Source organism: Nymphalis io, chromosome 10 (genome assembly GCF_905147045.1).
Source record: "Nymphalis io chromosome 10, ilAglIoxx1.1, whole genome shotgun sequence".
In the NCBI taxonomy this organism is placed as follows: domain Eukaryota; kingdom Metazoa; phylum Arthropoda; class Insecta; order Lepidoptera; family Nymphalidae; genus Nymphalis; species Nymphalis io.
This window is the reverse complement of record NC_065897.1, coordinates 12,786,618-12,799,437: the sequence shown is the minus strand read 5'-3', so window position 1 is coordinate 12,799,437 and position 12,820 is coordinate 12,786,618. Positions and strand designations below refer to the sequence as shown.

Here is a 12,820-nt window from a genome sequence, read left to right as displayed (position 1 = left end):
GGAAGCCCGTGGGCGCGACGAGCGCGGGCAGCCAGCACAGCGCGGGCGGCGCGCGCTAGAGAGAGACAGACCTGCATGACGGCGGTGAGGAAGCCCGTGGGCGCGACGAGCGCGGGCAGCCAGCACAGCGCGGGCGGCGCGCGCGGGGCGCCGGCCCACGCCGACAGGTGCGCGCCGCGCAGCGACAGCTCGCGACACCACGCGCCCAGAGGCTTTAACGACGGGCGACCTGTCACACGTGGACCCAGGGCTTAAATAGCTTTAGTTTTCAAGCATCTTTTTCAACTGCTGTACGTAAGTAACTTTGATACAAGTAAAATTACAAGAGTATGTCTTCGAGAGAAAAAGTCATTACAGTAACAGCCTGTGAATGTCCCACTGCTAGGCTAAGGCCTCCTCTCCCTTTTTGAGGAGAAGGTTTGGGGCTTATTCCACCACGCTGCTCCAATGCGGGTTGGTGGAATACACATGTGGCAGATTTTCAGTGAAATTACCTTCCTTTTTCCTCACGATGTTTTCCTTCACCATCAAGCACGAGATGAATTATAATCACAAATTAAGCACATGAAAATTCAGTGGTGGTTGCCCGGGTTTGAACCCACGATCATCGGTTAAGATTCACGCGTTCTTACCATTGGGCCATCTCGGCTTTTTTTTTGAAAAAGTCATTGTGATCGTTTAAACTAACCCTTTTGCCAAAACCCAGGAACCCTGCCTTCGAAAATACAAGAGTACATGGTCTCTAGTATTTCGGACATTATCACCAGACCTTCGATAGCACGACGTAGCTCCTGGAGTATAAACATTTTTGAATTAATTACCACTTTATTATAATTACGTCGCTAATTATAATAATTATCAATTCATTTAATATCATCACTTGGAGACGAGTAGCCTAGCGGCATGTCAGAGTCCCGGCTCTGATTCGAGGCCCGCCAATTAGGAATATGTCAAAACTATAAAAAGTACTAAACATTGGCTTGATCTCATCTTGATATCTTTCATAAGACAGTTCGCCTCAAGGCTGCGTGTGAGCAAAGTCTATGTCAGTTAACTCAGTGACAACTCATACGTTAATAGTGTACAGGTGTATGTACAAATAATAAAGACCAATAATACACCGTCGATGCTATTTTTCTTTCTCATTCTTTATTTAGTGTAATGAAAACGATTTAGCTTATTATAATATTAGTGGTGTCGACAGTATAAATGTTTTAACTGTTTTTATAATTATTATCACCCGTCAGCGTGTACTCGTTCGTTAAATCACGAAAAGATTTATAGTCAACTGGAAATATGCTGTACTATAATATATCCGACTTTAATATTTGTTGTTAAATTAAAGCTCTCAAGAGGTTAACTTCATTTATCATTATAATCGTAACATATTCTAGCATGCAGTGTACATCCTTGGGATAAAATTCCGAAAAGTCCATACCGCTTTATTCGTTAAAATTAACTATGCTAATGTATTAACTAAGTGGGCACGCATATGATAAAATTGGTGATAATTTCATTTTTTAAGGTAAGTCTTAACATCACTGTATATTAAATAAATACGTGATAATAAGAGCCATGTAGCTGTGATCGCCTGCTAACGTGCCCTAAGGGTTGCTTGCATTATATTTTAACTTAGGGTTATGATATGCTCAAATAAAATCAAATCAATTTAACTATCTCAATATAACTCGTGTATTAAGAAAATAAACGAAAATAATAGGAAATATAATCTATTATTAAGGTGTTAAAATAATGTGTGTCTGTATGTATAGTGTATGCCTATTGATATATGTGTGTATCATTGAAGATATAATTTTAAAAACTCAACCTTCAAACAAAGTTTTTGTTACTGACAATTAACTAGTCGTAAGCTATGGTAGATAAGGGAAAAGACGATACTTGTCTCACCTGAAGACCAGAAACGATGTTGCCAATGAGTACGTTGTAATATCCGATCTCCTGTAGCAGTGACACGCACATCGGCATCACGATCTCCGGCCCCATCATGCGCTCCGTCGTCTCCACGTCGATGCGAGACGGCAACTTGGACAACATCTCCGATGCGAGCTCGTCAACCTTATTCAAACGAATTGATCTCATTGCCCACCCCGTTCATATTTTAACGAATGACGTAATATATAATAATACTTCTTATTGTTTTGTAATCTTTAACATATATGTTATGTTACTCTATATGTTAACCTTATTTTACGTGTTAAGAAAATATCGATTACCATTAGTGTAGTATACACAAATCTACAATAATATATTAATATTATTAATTAAGGTTGTCCATTGCCATACAACGCGGAAATGCGGCCTGCATTATGGGCAGCTTTGCGTCGGGTGGGAATCGGGAGGGACTATTTTAAAATTTGACTAAAATAATAAAAATTAATAATCTAAATTTATATCAAATCCTATGTAATGATCATGATTTCTGTAATATAAATTAATATATATATATATATATATATATATATTAGTTAGTATTTTATAATATGAATATATATTATCTGTGTATCTATACATCTGTCATCTCGGATGACACATTGCGGAGCGCGGGAAAATAGAATTTATATATTGGTATTGGCGCGAAGTGAAGACGGTTTGTGTGCATAGCTGATATATAAAATATAATATGCATTATCCAATTTGTAATACCGATATTACGACTTGAGTTAGAGCACGGTTAAAGGGTGAACATTACAGTTAGTATAGCCAGAATTTTAAATGGGAGGAGAAATGTTAACAAAGAAAATAATTTAAAATATAAGTAATCGGATTTGTTTATAATTTTACAAGAAATGCAACAATAAATTGAAAACTAATTTCGATAAACTCGTTTTGACGTTTTATTTAAAATTGATCCAACAAGTTATCAAGATGGCGTAAAGTTTTGTAAATCGTATGAAGCAAAACCCATCAAAGATGCGATCGTAAGGCATCACTTAAAAAAAAATCTACTTAAATTAAGAAAAGTTAAAAAGATCTTAAAACAAATTTTGATACTTCAATTTCATTAACAAAATTCAGATAATTCGAATCGTTTACGATTTAGCAATTGATTGATTACAATTAAACCGTGTTCATGTAAGATAAGAATAGGTATTTGATTGGAATATGTGAGTGCTTACCAGAAAAAAAAATGTTAATGCTTTTTTTTATTTCAATTTATAAGTACAACCATTTTCAATTTTCATAAGAGAAGAATCAACTTTATGAATGGTCAGACAAAATTGCTTACTTTTACTCCCAAAGTAATTGGAGGACGAAATTATGAATAAAATGAGAACTATAAATATATTTCCCTGTTCGCGAAATTTTAATTAGATCAATAATAGTAACATAGACATTAAGTATACGTCCTATTACAAAAAAATTTAGACAGCGTGATTCAGGAATTTGCAAAATCAATCAACGCCATCTTGTGACAAACAGTCATAAACATGTTTCTTTTCTTAATAGTTTAAATAAGCCTTTTGAAACCTTCATTGAAAAATCAAATAAGTTGATACCAAGGAAACTACTTTACCTTCTGATCTTCCCCGCCTCCACCACCACCACCCCCCGTCGACGCCAATGCGAAAAGAGTCAAACACATGATCCGAGCGTCCTAAAAGCAAAAATAAAATAAAACCAACAAAGTAATTTTAACTTTATTGAATTAAATTTTAAAATAAATTACTTGTGCCAATGTAGCGACGTCAGCGGAAGCATGTTGTCCCACTGACTCAGCTCGTTCGGCAGCTGGCAATAGATCTAAGAAGTCTCGATATGATTCCAGGCTACCATCACGTGGGATATGATATGATGGTATGCTAGACAGTCTAAATTATATGGAAGATATAATTAGTATAACGAAAACTCGAACGATTAATTACTATTGTTCCAATACATACATATAATTGTACACTCAACTTACATTGATTAAAATACATAAGATGTATGGCATGTGTTACTACTCGGTAGCGATAGATGGCGGTATTAAAATTTGTCATTTTCCTGAATCGCGCTGACTAGATTCGATACTGAATATATTTAATATGAAAGTGAGTGTGTTGAAATGATTAGACAAAATAAATTACAGTGTAAGCACTGGAAAGCTTTTCTTAGTTTCATTACCGTTTGATCCCCCGATATTAGTTCGGCGTAAACATAAGAAATAAATGAATAATATTTAAAGAATTTAGATAAATAAATTAGTATATTTTTCTTTAAAATATAAGTATAAAATTAGAAAAAAATATCAAAGTAAATTTAATATCGATCGTCAAATCTTTAAAAGCCCATTTAAGTGTACTAATACTGGTGGTAGAGCTTTGTGCGAGCTCGTCTGAGTAGGTACCACCCACTCGTCAGATATTCTACCGCAAAACAGCAGTACTTGTTATTGTTGTGCTCCGGTTTGAAGGTTGAGTGAACCAGTGTAATTACAGGCACAAGGGACATAAAATCTTAGTTCCCAAGGTTGGTGGCGCATTGGCTATGTAAGCGATGGTAGACATTTCTTACAATGCCAATGTCTAAGGGCGTTTGGTGACCACTTACCATCAGGTGGCCCATATGCTCGTCCACCTTCCTTTTCTATAAAAACAAAAAAAAACCAAAATTTTGTAGTTTGTTGAATCAGAGTTGTATAAACGTAAGCTATCTATTTAGCTTAAAAAATATTTATAAATGAGACCACCGCTGAGGTACCACCCCCCCCCTTCTCTAACAAAAAAACTTTAAAATTCGTCCAAGTTACAAAAACTAATTATATAATTATCACCAAATAAAAATAAAAAAAGTCCGTTAAAATGTATTTAAATAAATAATCATCATGTTCCATCATCTACCTATAAAAAGGCGTATCCAGTGCCTCCTCACAGAAGAACTGGTTGATGTACGCGATGAGAACACGTTTATCCCAATCGTCAGTAATGTGACCTCCGTAGTTGATGATAGCGAAAAGATACCTAAGCGCGTCCCAAGGTACCTCTTCATATTCTTCCAGATAGTTGGCAAGCAGATTATCTGAAACCTACACACCGACTTAGTCGAAGTATCATCAATAATAAAATTAGATTATTTAGAAACTGGCATTTACCTCAAAATCTGAATCGTTAAAGCTGTACACGGCGTTGTATCCGAGCTGACGAAAACGTTTGCGAGCTATAAGCGAGCAGTGGAAAAAGGACACGCAAAAGAGTAGCCGGCGATACTTGGGAGTGGCTTCGTCGAATTTATCTTCGTTTAAATTTGCGAATAGTCTCACTAAGTTGCCCTTCAGACCCTACAACGTAACGCAATGTTACATACCCCATCAAACTATTTTCAAATCAACTAGTTTGTAATAGCTCGATAAATTGCTCGGCTCACCTGCGGAGGCTCGGTAGTCATCTTGATGGAGCGCTGCAGCACGCCCAGCGGGAACTTGTCGTCGGGCATGGACGACAGCCACAGCCGGAAGCGCGGGTGAATGCGTGGGTTGTCTAGCCCGCGCAGAGCGCCGAGCCACACGCATGCGAGGTGGCAGTTCGCCAGGAACACCCAACCGCCCTCCTTCATGCCGTGGGCTAGCATTCTAGAATATTTCTTACAATTTCTTACAATGCCAATGTCTAAGAGCGTTGGTGACCACTTACCATCAGGTGGCCCATATGCTCGTCCGCCTTCCTATTCTATAAAAAAAAAAAAAGAATATAGGTCTTATACTATACCATACTACGACGGAAACACATCCTGTGCTTCGAGAGCTTCAAACCTACCTCGCCGCAGTGGGCGCCTGTCCCTGCCCCAGACTGAGGGACTGGAATTTGTCGAACATCTTCACGTCGACGGCGAGTTGGATGAGAGCCGACGTGGGATCCACGCCCGGCGACAGCACGAACAGAAGCGAGGTCTTCCAGGTGGATTCCTCCCACGCCGCCTACGCAGCAAGCGATTATATAAATGCGCGAAGGATGTCACGCTCCCCCCCCCCCCCCCCGCGCGGCGCACCTTGATGTCGAGCACGGGCGGCTCGACGTACCGCGGGCCGAGCGCGTTGACGACGTAGGCGCTGACGCACGCCGCCACGCGGTCCACGCGCAGCGAGCGCGCGAACAGGATGCGCTGGAACTCGTTGCAGATGTCGTTCCAGTCGCCTGCGGCAGGGAGCCCCCGCTTTATGTTTCGTCTTTTGTACTTATTCCCTTGAGCTGGAGTCTCCCCCGGGGCGAAATGTATGTGGTTAGAGCATCGTCTTTAAATCGTAAAGTTATAATTAAACGTACCAATGAGCGGCTGTGTTTCCGGTTCAGGATGAAGGTACCACTCCTTCCACTCCTTCGAAAACACTTCGAAGCTGTCGATGACGCCGTGGAAACCGGGTAACTTATCCAGCTCCGTAATATTGTCCCAGCAGTCGTCGGGCATCCAATCTGTCATAAGACAGTTTTTATTTCTAACTACCTTTAAAATACAATACTATTAAATTTATATCATGTGGTCTAATATCTACAAAGTTATTTTTTTTTATATTATTGACATAAAAGTTCTATTCTCTCAATCACTCGCCCTCATATTATATTTCTTAAAAGTATTAACTAATTAATTGATATTTCTAAAGATCACATTAATGTCCAGTTATAAACCAATTGTAAGATTTGATTTACGTTAGTAGATAATTCAACTATTGGTATGTAAAACGAATCGTTTTTTAATAAAGTAACACTATTTTATATATTCTTCTGTAGAATGTTCCCTAACTTGTAGGATTATCAGGCTGTTCGGATCGGTCCAGCACCACTCCCCCCTTAAGTAAGAACAGATATTCGTGGGTGCTCATCTTGCCCATCTGAAAGAGGATCCGAGACACCATGTGGAAGGACAACAAAAGCTTGTGACGCTCGAATAACGCACGGCATGTGTTTCTGAGGGAAAAAAACAATACACATAAAAGTCTACATTGAATAATTCCTTTATACATCATATACACAAGCTGGCAGCGGATTGAGAGCTGAAGATCGAGCTCAATAGCGTTCCATTGGAGAGGCCAATGTCCAGCAGTGAATGAGAAAAGGATGATGATGATGATTTACACATCAAACGATTTTCTCAATTGTCGGTATTGATAAGGAAGCTCGTGAAATAATAGAGTGAATAATTCTTAGATTTACACATTCCACACAATTATCTAATAGTTCGGTTATATGATGTACTTATATTAATCAATAATGATTAATATACATATATTTATTTGTACACGACACTATTTTATTGAATCAGCGTTAGCCATCATCCACTTTAATTTTAGTTCCAAAGTTTCTACAACAACATTTAAGACACCATTTTTTTTCGAATCCATAATATAAATCATAGATTATACAAGATGATCGGTCAATGATATCGAGCAAATTTGATGTAAAATTTGTTTATTTATCTTTACTCCTCTTTTGGTTGGAATAAGCTATGGGTACTATATTAGCCTTCGCGATCAAAAGTAAAATTATCTGAGCCAGTAACTAAACTCAGTCATAAATATCAATTCGGCAATAAAAGTTGTATTACTATAAGCAAAATTACTTGTATACAGCGAAGGTGTGAAATTCATTAAGGTTGTTAATTCTATCCTGCAGCTCGCCGCCCTTTGGACTGCGGTCGATGGAGTACGTGAAGAGGTCGATGTAGGCGTCCAGCGAGAACTGGTACATTGGGTCGATCCGAGACAAATCGTTTAGAGCGAAGAAAAGCACCGAAGCACGAACCGCTACTGGCACATACCCCTAGAAATAATTATAAAGTTAGATCATTAAATGAAATTTATTTTAAATTAAGATGTTCAACAATATTTATTTTGTCGTTGATGTTTCGGATAGAAGTAAGCTTACAAATAAAAGTTATTTATATTTGTAGTAACTACCCGCCCGGACTTCGTACGGATGAAATGAGTAACTAAGTTATTCTTTCACAGCGCCATCTACTAGGTCAAATCTAAACCAAAACCATTCTGGGACTTCACAAAATTTCGAGAACATCACATATCGCAATTAATAGATAGGATATGAATAAATTTCTGTAAGAAGGCCTACCTGTCTAGCGGTATCTATTTCTTTCTCCGTGTCCTGTGACGTGATAAGCGCTTCCTTCACTTCGAGCGACGTGCGTTGTGAAGTCTGTAGTGTGATGAACAGTTCCTCGTTTTCGAGAAGAGGTACCTGTGACTCGTACATTATTCGGAGTAGGTCGTTCTCCAAATCTATCTGCAAAAACATACATCAAACTAAACATCCAAAAAAAGTTACCACAGTATATTACCTAAATACAAACAATATGTTCCGTATGACTTACAAGAACTTTCTTATTATTGGCGATGGTCATCACGAGGTTGTCCTTCATGGTCTCCAGCTGCGGCCGTTCCTTCCGTACCACTATGCTAAGGAGCTGCGCCGTCAGACCCTGTTCCTTCACCGCGAAGTTCACCATCGTCGTCTTAGTCAATGTTTCTGGAGTGTACACTGGATTACCTGGATGGCAACCGTGAGTGTCTTATATTGAAAAACGTGAAGAGAATTGTTAACAGAGTGAATTGAAATAAAGCAATTAGGACTTACGTACATTACAATATTTTAAAGCCACAAGATATTTTCTAAGAAAATAAAATGGGATCGTATACAAAACAACAAGAGTTTGCCGATATTTTTACGATTACCGAATAAAAGTCGCCTATTATCAACATATAAAAAATATCCCAATTATCTTCAAATAATATCGATAAATTTATAAATAATGAAGACAAAATGTTTATGTACCAAGCTTCGTAGTGAGATACATCTTAAACTCTGGGTTGTAGGGCACCATTTTCTCATTGAACTTGATAACCAAATCGGCACCAATCTTAACGATGGCTTTGTCTAATATAGGCGCGATAGACGGATCAAGGACCTCGCCTACATTTTGGACAATAATAGGTTGGCCTTGTGATAGACACGTTTCCATGATCTTGAGGTAGTTTGGCTGACCAAAGTCGACGATCTATTCGTAACAAACAAAATCTAGTTAGTTTTATTCGTTATCAAAAATAATAAATTTAAATAATAGTATTAAATTTTGGATTAATACGCTCAAATAGAAAAAAAAACTTATCACTCGCTTTAAGGATTACTCTATGCCATGACTGATCATCGAATATTGATCATATTCTTACGTAATATATTTGTAATTGCGTGTGTGTACGCTTGTGAGTGTGTATAACGCCATTGCGCTAAGTTACTGGCAACAACAAACGTTAGGATAAGTACAAAGCTTTTATATCTCATAAGACCTGAATATCGTTCTTTTCCTCCAGCCTGGAGATCCAGATGAGCGCCTGTCCCTGCGGGTCCACGGCCAGTGGCCAGCGAGTCGCTCGCACCACTATTATACCATTCTCAGCACTGAAGTTATCATCTACATATTACATTATAATTAGTGTTATGCGTTGAACTTTTTTGCCAATTAAATATAATTCATTAGCATTCGTATTCACCCGGCAGCCCCATGTAGTTCCAATCCCTCAATGTGGCATCGTCGAGTAGAAAAGTCTTCATGCTTAAATCCATAGTCACTGGTAACGTTTCGTTATACACCTAAACATTTTAAAAACACCAAATTTAATTAGAAGAATCACAACAATATGACATGATTCTCAAACAAACAAACTTTACTATACCTTATTTTAAAATTTTAATGGCTTATATGAGCAAATTATTAAATACAATTTTGAATTGATGTTTGGGCTTTGTACAAGCCCGTCTGGGTAGGTACCACCCAGTCATCAGATATTCTACCGCCAAACAACAATACTTATAATTGTTGTATTCCAGTTGGAAGAGTGAGTGACTGGCACGGAGGACATAATATCTTAGTGTTTGGCGGTGACCACTTACCAACCGTTGGCCCATTTTCCCGTCCAATATTTTAAAAAATTAATAATTTTTTCCTACCCAAAATAGGAAAAAAATATCCTGTACGTACTTCCTTGAACCAATCTCCCATCAAGTCCTCACGATACTCAGATACGAAAGGCCCGAGGTAGGCCACAAAGCCGGTAGCTATGAGGCAGTCACCGGGTAGGTTATCAAACTCTTTGTCTAGACGTTCCACGGTCAACTCCCATCTCTCTCGTTCACCTGTGAGGAAGTCAATGTTTTATTTAAACACAAAACATGCGATATAACAAACGATATCATCAACTTCAGAGAGGTTAAACATTTAATGAGACATTTATAAAAAATACGACTAACAAAATTACTAAATGACAAGTTTACTATATTAGTTAAATATTCACCCGATAGCCCAGTAATGAGCGCTTCGGCACGTTCTAGTTTAAGTTGTAACATTTTCGACTTCCTCTCCAGCTCCTCCTTCTGCGCAAGCTTCTCGTCGTACTCCTTCTGCAGGCGAGCGATCATCTCGCTCAGCTCCCTTAGCTTGGCGCGTGCTTCGGCTAAAATTTGCTGTTTCATGCGCAGAGATTCTAGTGCTTCTTCGAGACGTTCTTTTTTTGGCTTAACAATTCTAAAAAAAAATAACATAGTATTATCATATTCTGGGTACCACCCATTCGTCTATATATATTATTATTGTAAAAAAAACTTTGTAATTAAAATAAATGTTTCGATTAAATTGTGAGTTTATTAGGTATTTTCTATAGTGTAGTGTAATATCTATAGGCGGTAGTGCCAACAAACGGATCAAATAGGCAGCTCTATGCCCATTTTATTGTCCGCTCTCCAATTAAAAATTAAAATCATAACGAGAATGTCAGTTTGCTATTATCACTGGTGGTAGGGCTTTGTGCAAGCTCGTCTGGGTAGGTACCACCCACTCATCAGATATTCTACCGCAAAACAGCAATACTTGATATTGTTGTGTTCCGGTTTGAAGGGTGAGTGAGCCAGTGTAATTACAGGCACAAGGGACATAAAATCTTAGTTCCCAAGGTTGGTGGCGCATTGGCTATAAGCGATGGTTGACATTTCTTACAATGCCAATGTCTAAGGGCGTTTGGTGACCACTTACCATCAGGTGGCCCATATGCTCGTCCACCTTCCTATTCTATAAAAAAAAAAAAAATATCTGACACTTACTTGTAAACTTTTCCATACTTCTCAATAGCTCGTACCCACAAACACAACGACTTGGCTGCGAGGGAGACGGTCCCCACTATCTCCGGATCAAAGTCCGGCTTAGCCGTGTATGTACCGATCTTCTTCAACGTCTTGTCAGCTATATTATCTTTATCGAACTCTCGTAGTCTGTCTAAGAAATATTGATCGCCAAGTTGTCGCTTCGCTTCCGCCCAGGTCGGTTCCTTCTACAATAAAGAACCACTATACCTATACAATTGTTTCATAATAGTAATTGTAAATGGATACACCGGATACGGAACGCACCTGCAGTAATATAAGAACAGCTTCCATCACCATCTCGACCTTCTGTGGAGGTTTCGCGTACGATTTCACTTCCGTAATATCCTTCTTGTTGAGAGCGTCCAGGGCCTATGGGAGGTCAACATTAAGGGTAGCGTTAATTCACAAGTGGAGCGAGCACCCGTTGAGCGCGCTCACCTTGACGGCCTCCTCAAGCGCGGGCATGGCGCTGGCCAGGTCGCGCATGGCGGCGTCGGCGAGCTTCTTGCACTGCACCTCCTCCTCCTGCGTCTTCTTGCTGCGCGCCGCAACGCTGCGCTGCTGCTCGTCCGCGTTGCGTTGCTGCGCGTTGATCACGCCCATGTACTCGATGCACTGCTCCGTGTACTCCGCCACTTGCACCTGCGGCGGAACTCGCGGTTACGACTCGTCTCGTCCGCCTGGTTCGTCTGCCCGTGCGCGTCATACCTGGGCGACGGCCAGTTCCTCGGACATTTGACCGACAAGTTTGGTGGTTTCCTCGACTTTCCCGAGTCCGTTTCGTAGCTTGTTGGCCTGGAGGGCTATTTCGATTCGTTTGAGCCTTAGCATCCTGTAAAAGTGATCTCGTTGATGTAGATCGTATTAATAAACTAATCACTTCAAAGTATCAAATAAATTATATATAAATTTAATAATTCATTATTGCGACAGGTATACGCATTATAAAAAAAAATCCCCCCTTTATTTAGAAACTGCCACTTAATAATCTTATAAGAAATATGTATTAGTCTAAGTAAGATTACGTATATTACAAAAACGTATAGAATTAACGATTGCTGAACTGTAAATAAAAATGAACAAGTTGTATTCATCGTTACTTATTAGTACATTTTAAAATTTATAAGAAAATATTACTACTAAATGTTTTGCTATAAATAATTTTCTCGGTAAAATATGCGAACCAGTAATTAATTAACATTTCGAAGGTTCTCGCAAAAATCTTCAGTTAAAAAAACTGTTATTTTATTAGAATTAACAGTTAGACGTATCATACTCCTTGTATCCGGAGACGAGCTCCAGATAGTTAGTGGGAGTGACGTAATTGGTTCTCCTCATCTCGCGCCACATCTTCACCGAGTATTGACCCACTGACGAGTGAATCAGTGACATTATAGATGCAACCGACGCTCGTAGAGCATCTTCACGACTTTCTACAAGAGATTCCTTCCTGCGAATCTAAAACGGTCACAGAATCAAAATTATCTAACTTATATGCGACAGTATTTTTATTATAAGACTGTAAATGCGTGGTGCATTACTGGGCAAAACCGTATCCACCACGCTAATTCAATAAAGTGTGGAGGAATCCAACACTATACGTAGTTTTTTTCACCGCCGAATACAAGATGAAGTCAACATTAAGCATGAAAAGTTAGTGGTACTTTCCCGGGCTTGAAATT

At 39.0% G+C, this 12,820-nt stretch overlaps 1 protein-coding gene across 1 annotated transcript in view; it reads right to left on the bottom strand.

The window, feature by feature from the left end:
- Window positions 1-12,820, bottom strand: part of LOC126771415 (dynein axonemal heavy chain 2) — a 50,276-nt gene that overhangs the window by 2,666 nt on the left and 34,790 nt on the right. The window contains exons 53-77 of the mRNA XM_050491283.1: window positions 12,415-12,596; window positions 11,847-11,970; window positions 11,577-11,780; window positions 11,403-11,507; window positions 11,097-11,323; window positions 10,295-10,524; window positions 9,982-10,136; window positions 9,494-9,593; window positions 9,290-9,414; window positions 8,778-9,000; window positions 8,317-8,492; window positions 8,058-8,228; window positions 7,552-7,751; window positions 6,736-6,899; window positions 6,261-6,407; window positions 5,986-6,131; window positions 5,754-5,914; window positions 5,365-5,569; window positions 5,093-5,278; window positions 4,842-5,026; window positions 3,689-3,830; window positions 3,536-3,616; window positions 1,909-2,076; window positions 689-791; window positions 72-229 (exon numbers count right to left, since the gene is read on the bottom strand). Coding sequence (XP_050347240.1) covers window positions 72-229; window positions 689-791; window positions 1,909-2,076; window positions 3,536-3,616; window positions 3,689-3,830; window positions 4,842-5,026; window positions 5,093-5,278; window positions 5,365-5,569; window positions 5,754-5,914; window positions 5,986-6,131; window positions 6,261-6,407; window positions 6,736-6,899; window positions 7,552-7,751; window positions 8,058-8,228; window positions 8,317-8,492; window positions 8,778-9,000; window positions 9,290-9,414; window positions 9,494-9,593; window positions 9,982-10,136; window positions 10,295-10,524; window positions 11,097-11,323; window positions 11,403-11,507; window positions 11,577-11,780; window positions 11,847-11,970; window positions 12,415-12,596 — 4,068 coding nt within the window. The remainder of the gene's footprint in view (window positions 1-71; window positions 230-688; window positions 792-1,908; window positions 2,077-3,535; window positions 3,617-3,688; window positions 3,831-4,841; window positions 5,027-5,092; window positions 5,279-5,364; window positions 5,570-5,753; window positions 5,915-5,985; window positions 6,132-6,260; window positions 6,408-6,735; window positions 6,900-7,551; window positions 7,752-8,057; window positions 8,229-8,316; window positions 8,493-8,777; window positions 9,001-9,289; window positions 9,415-9,493; window positions 9,594-9,981; window positions 10,137-10,294; window positions 10,525-11,096; window positions 11,324-11,402; window positions 11,508-11,576; window positions 11,781-11,846; window positions 11,971-12,414; window positions 12,597-12,820) is intronic.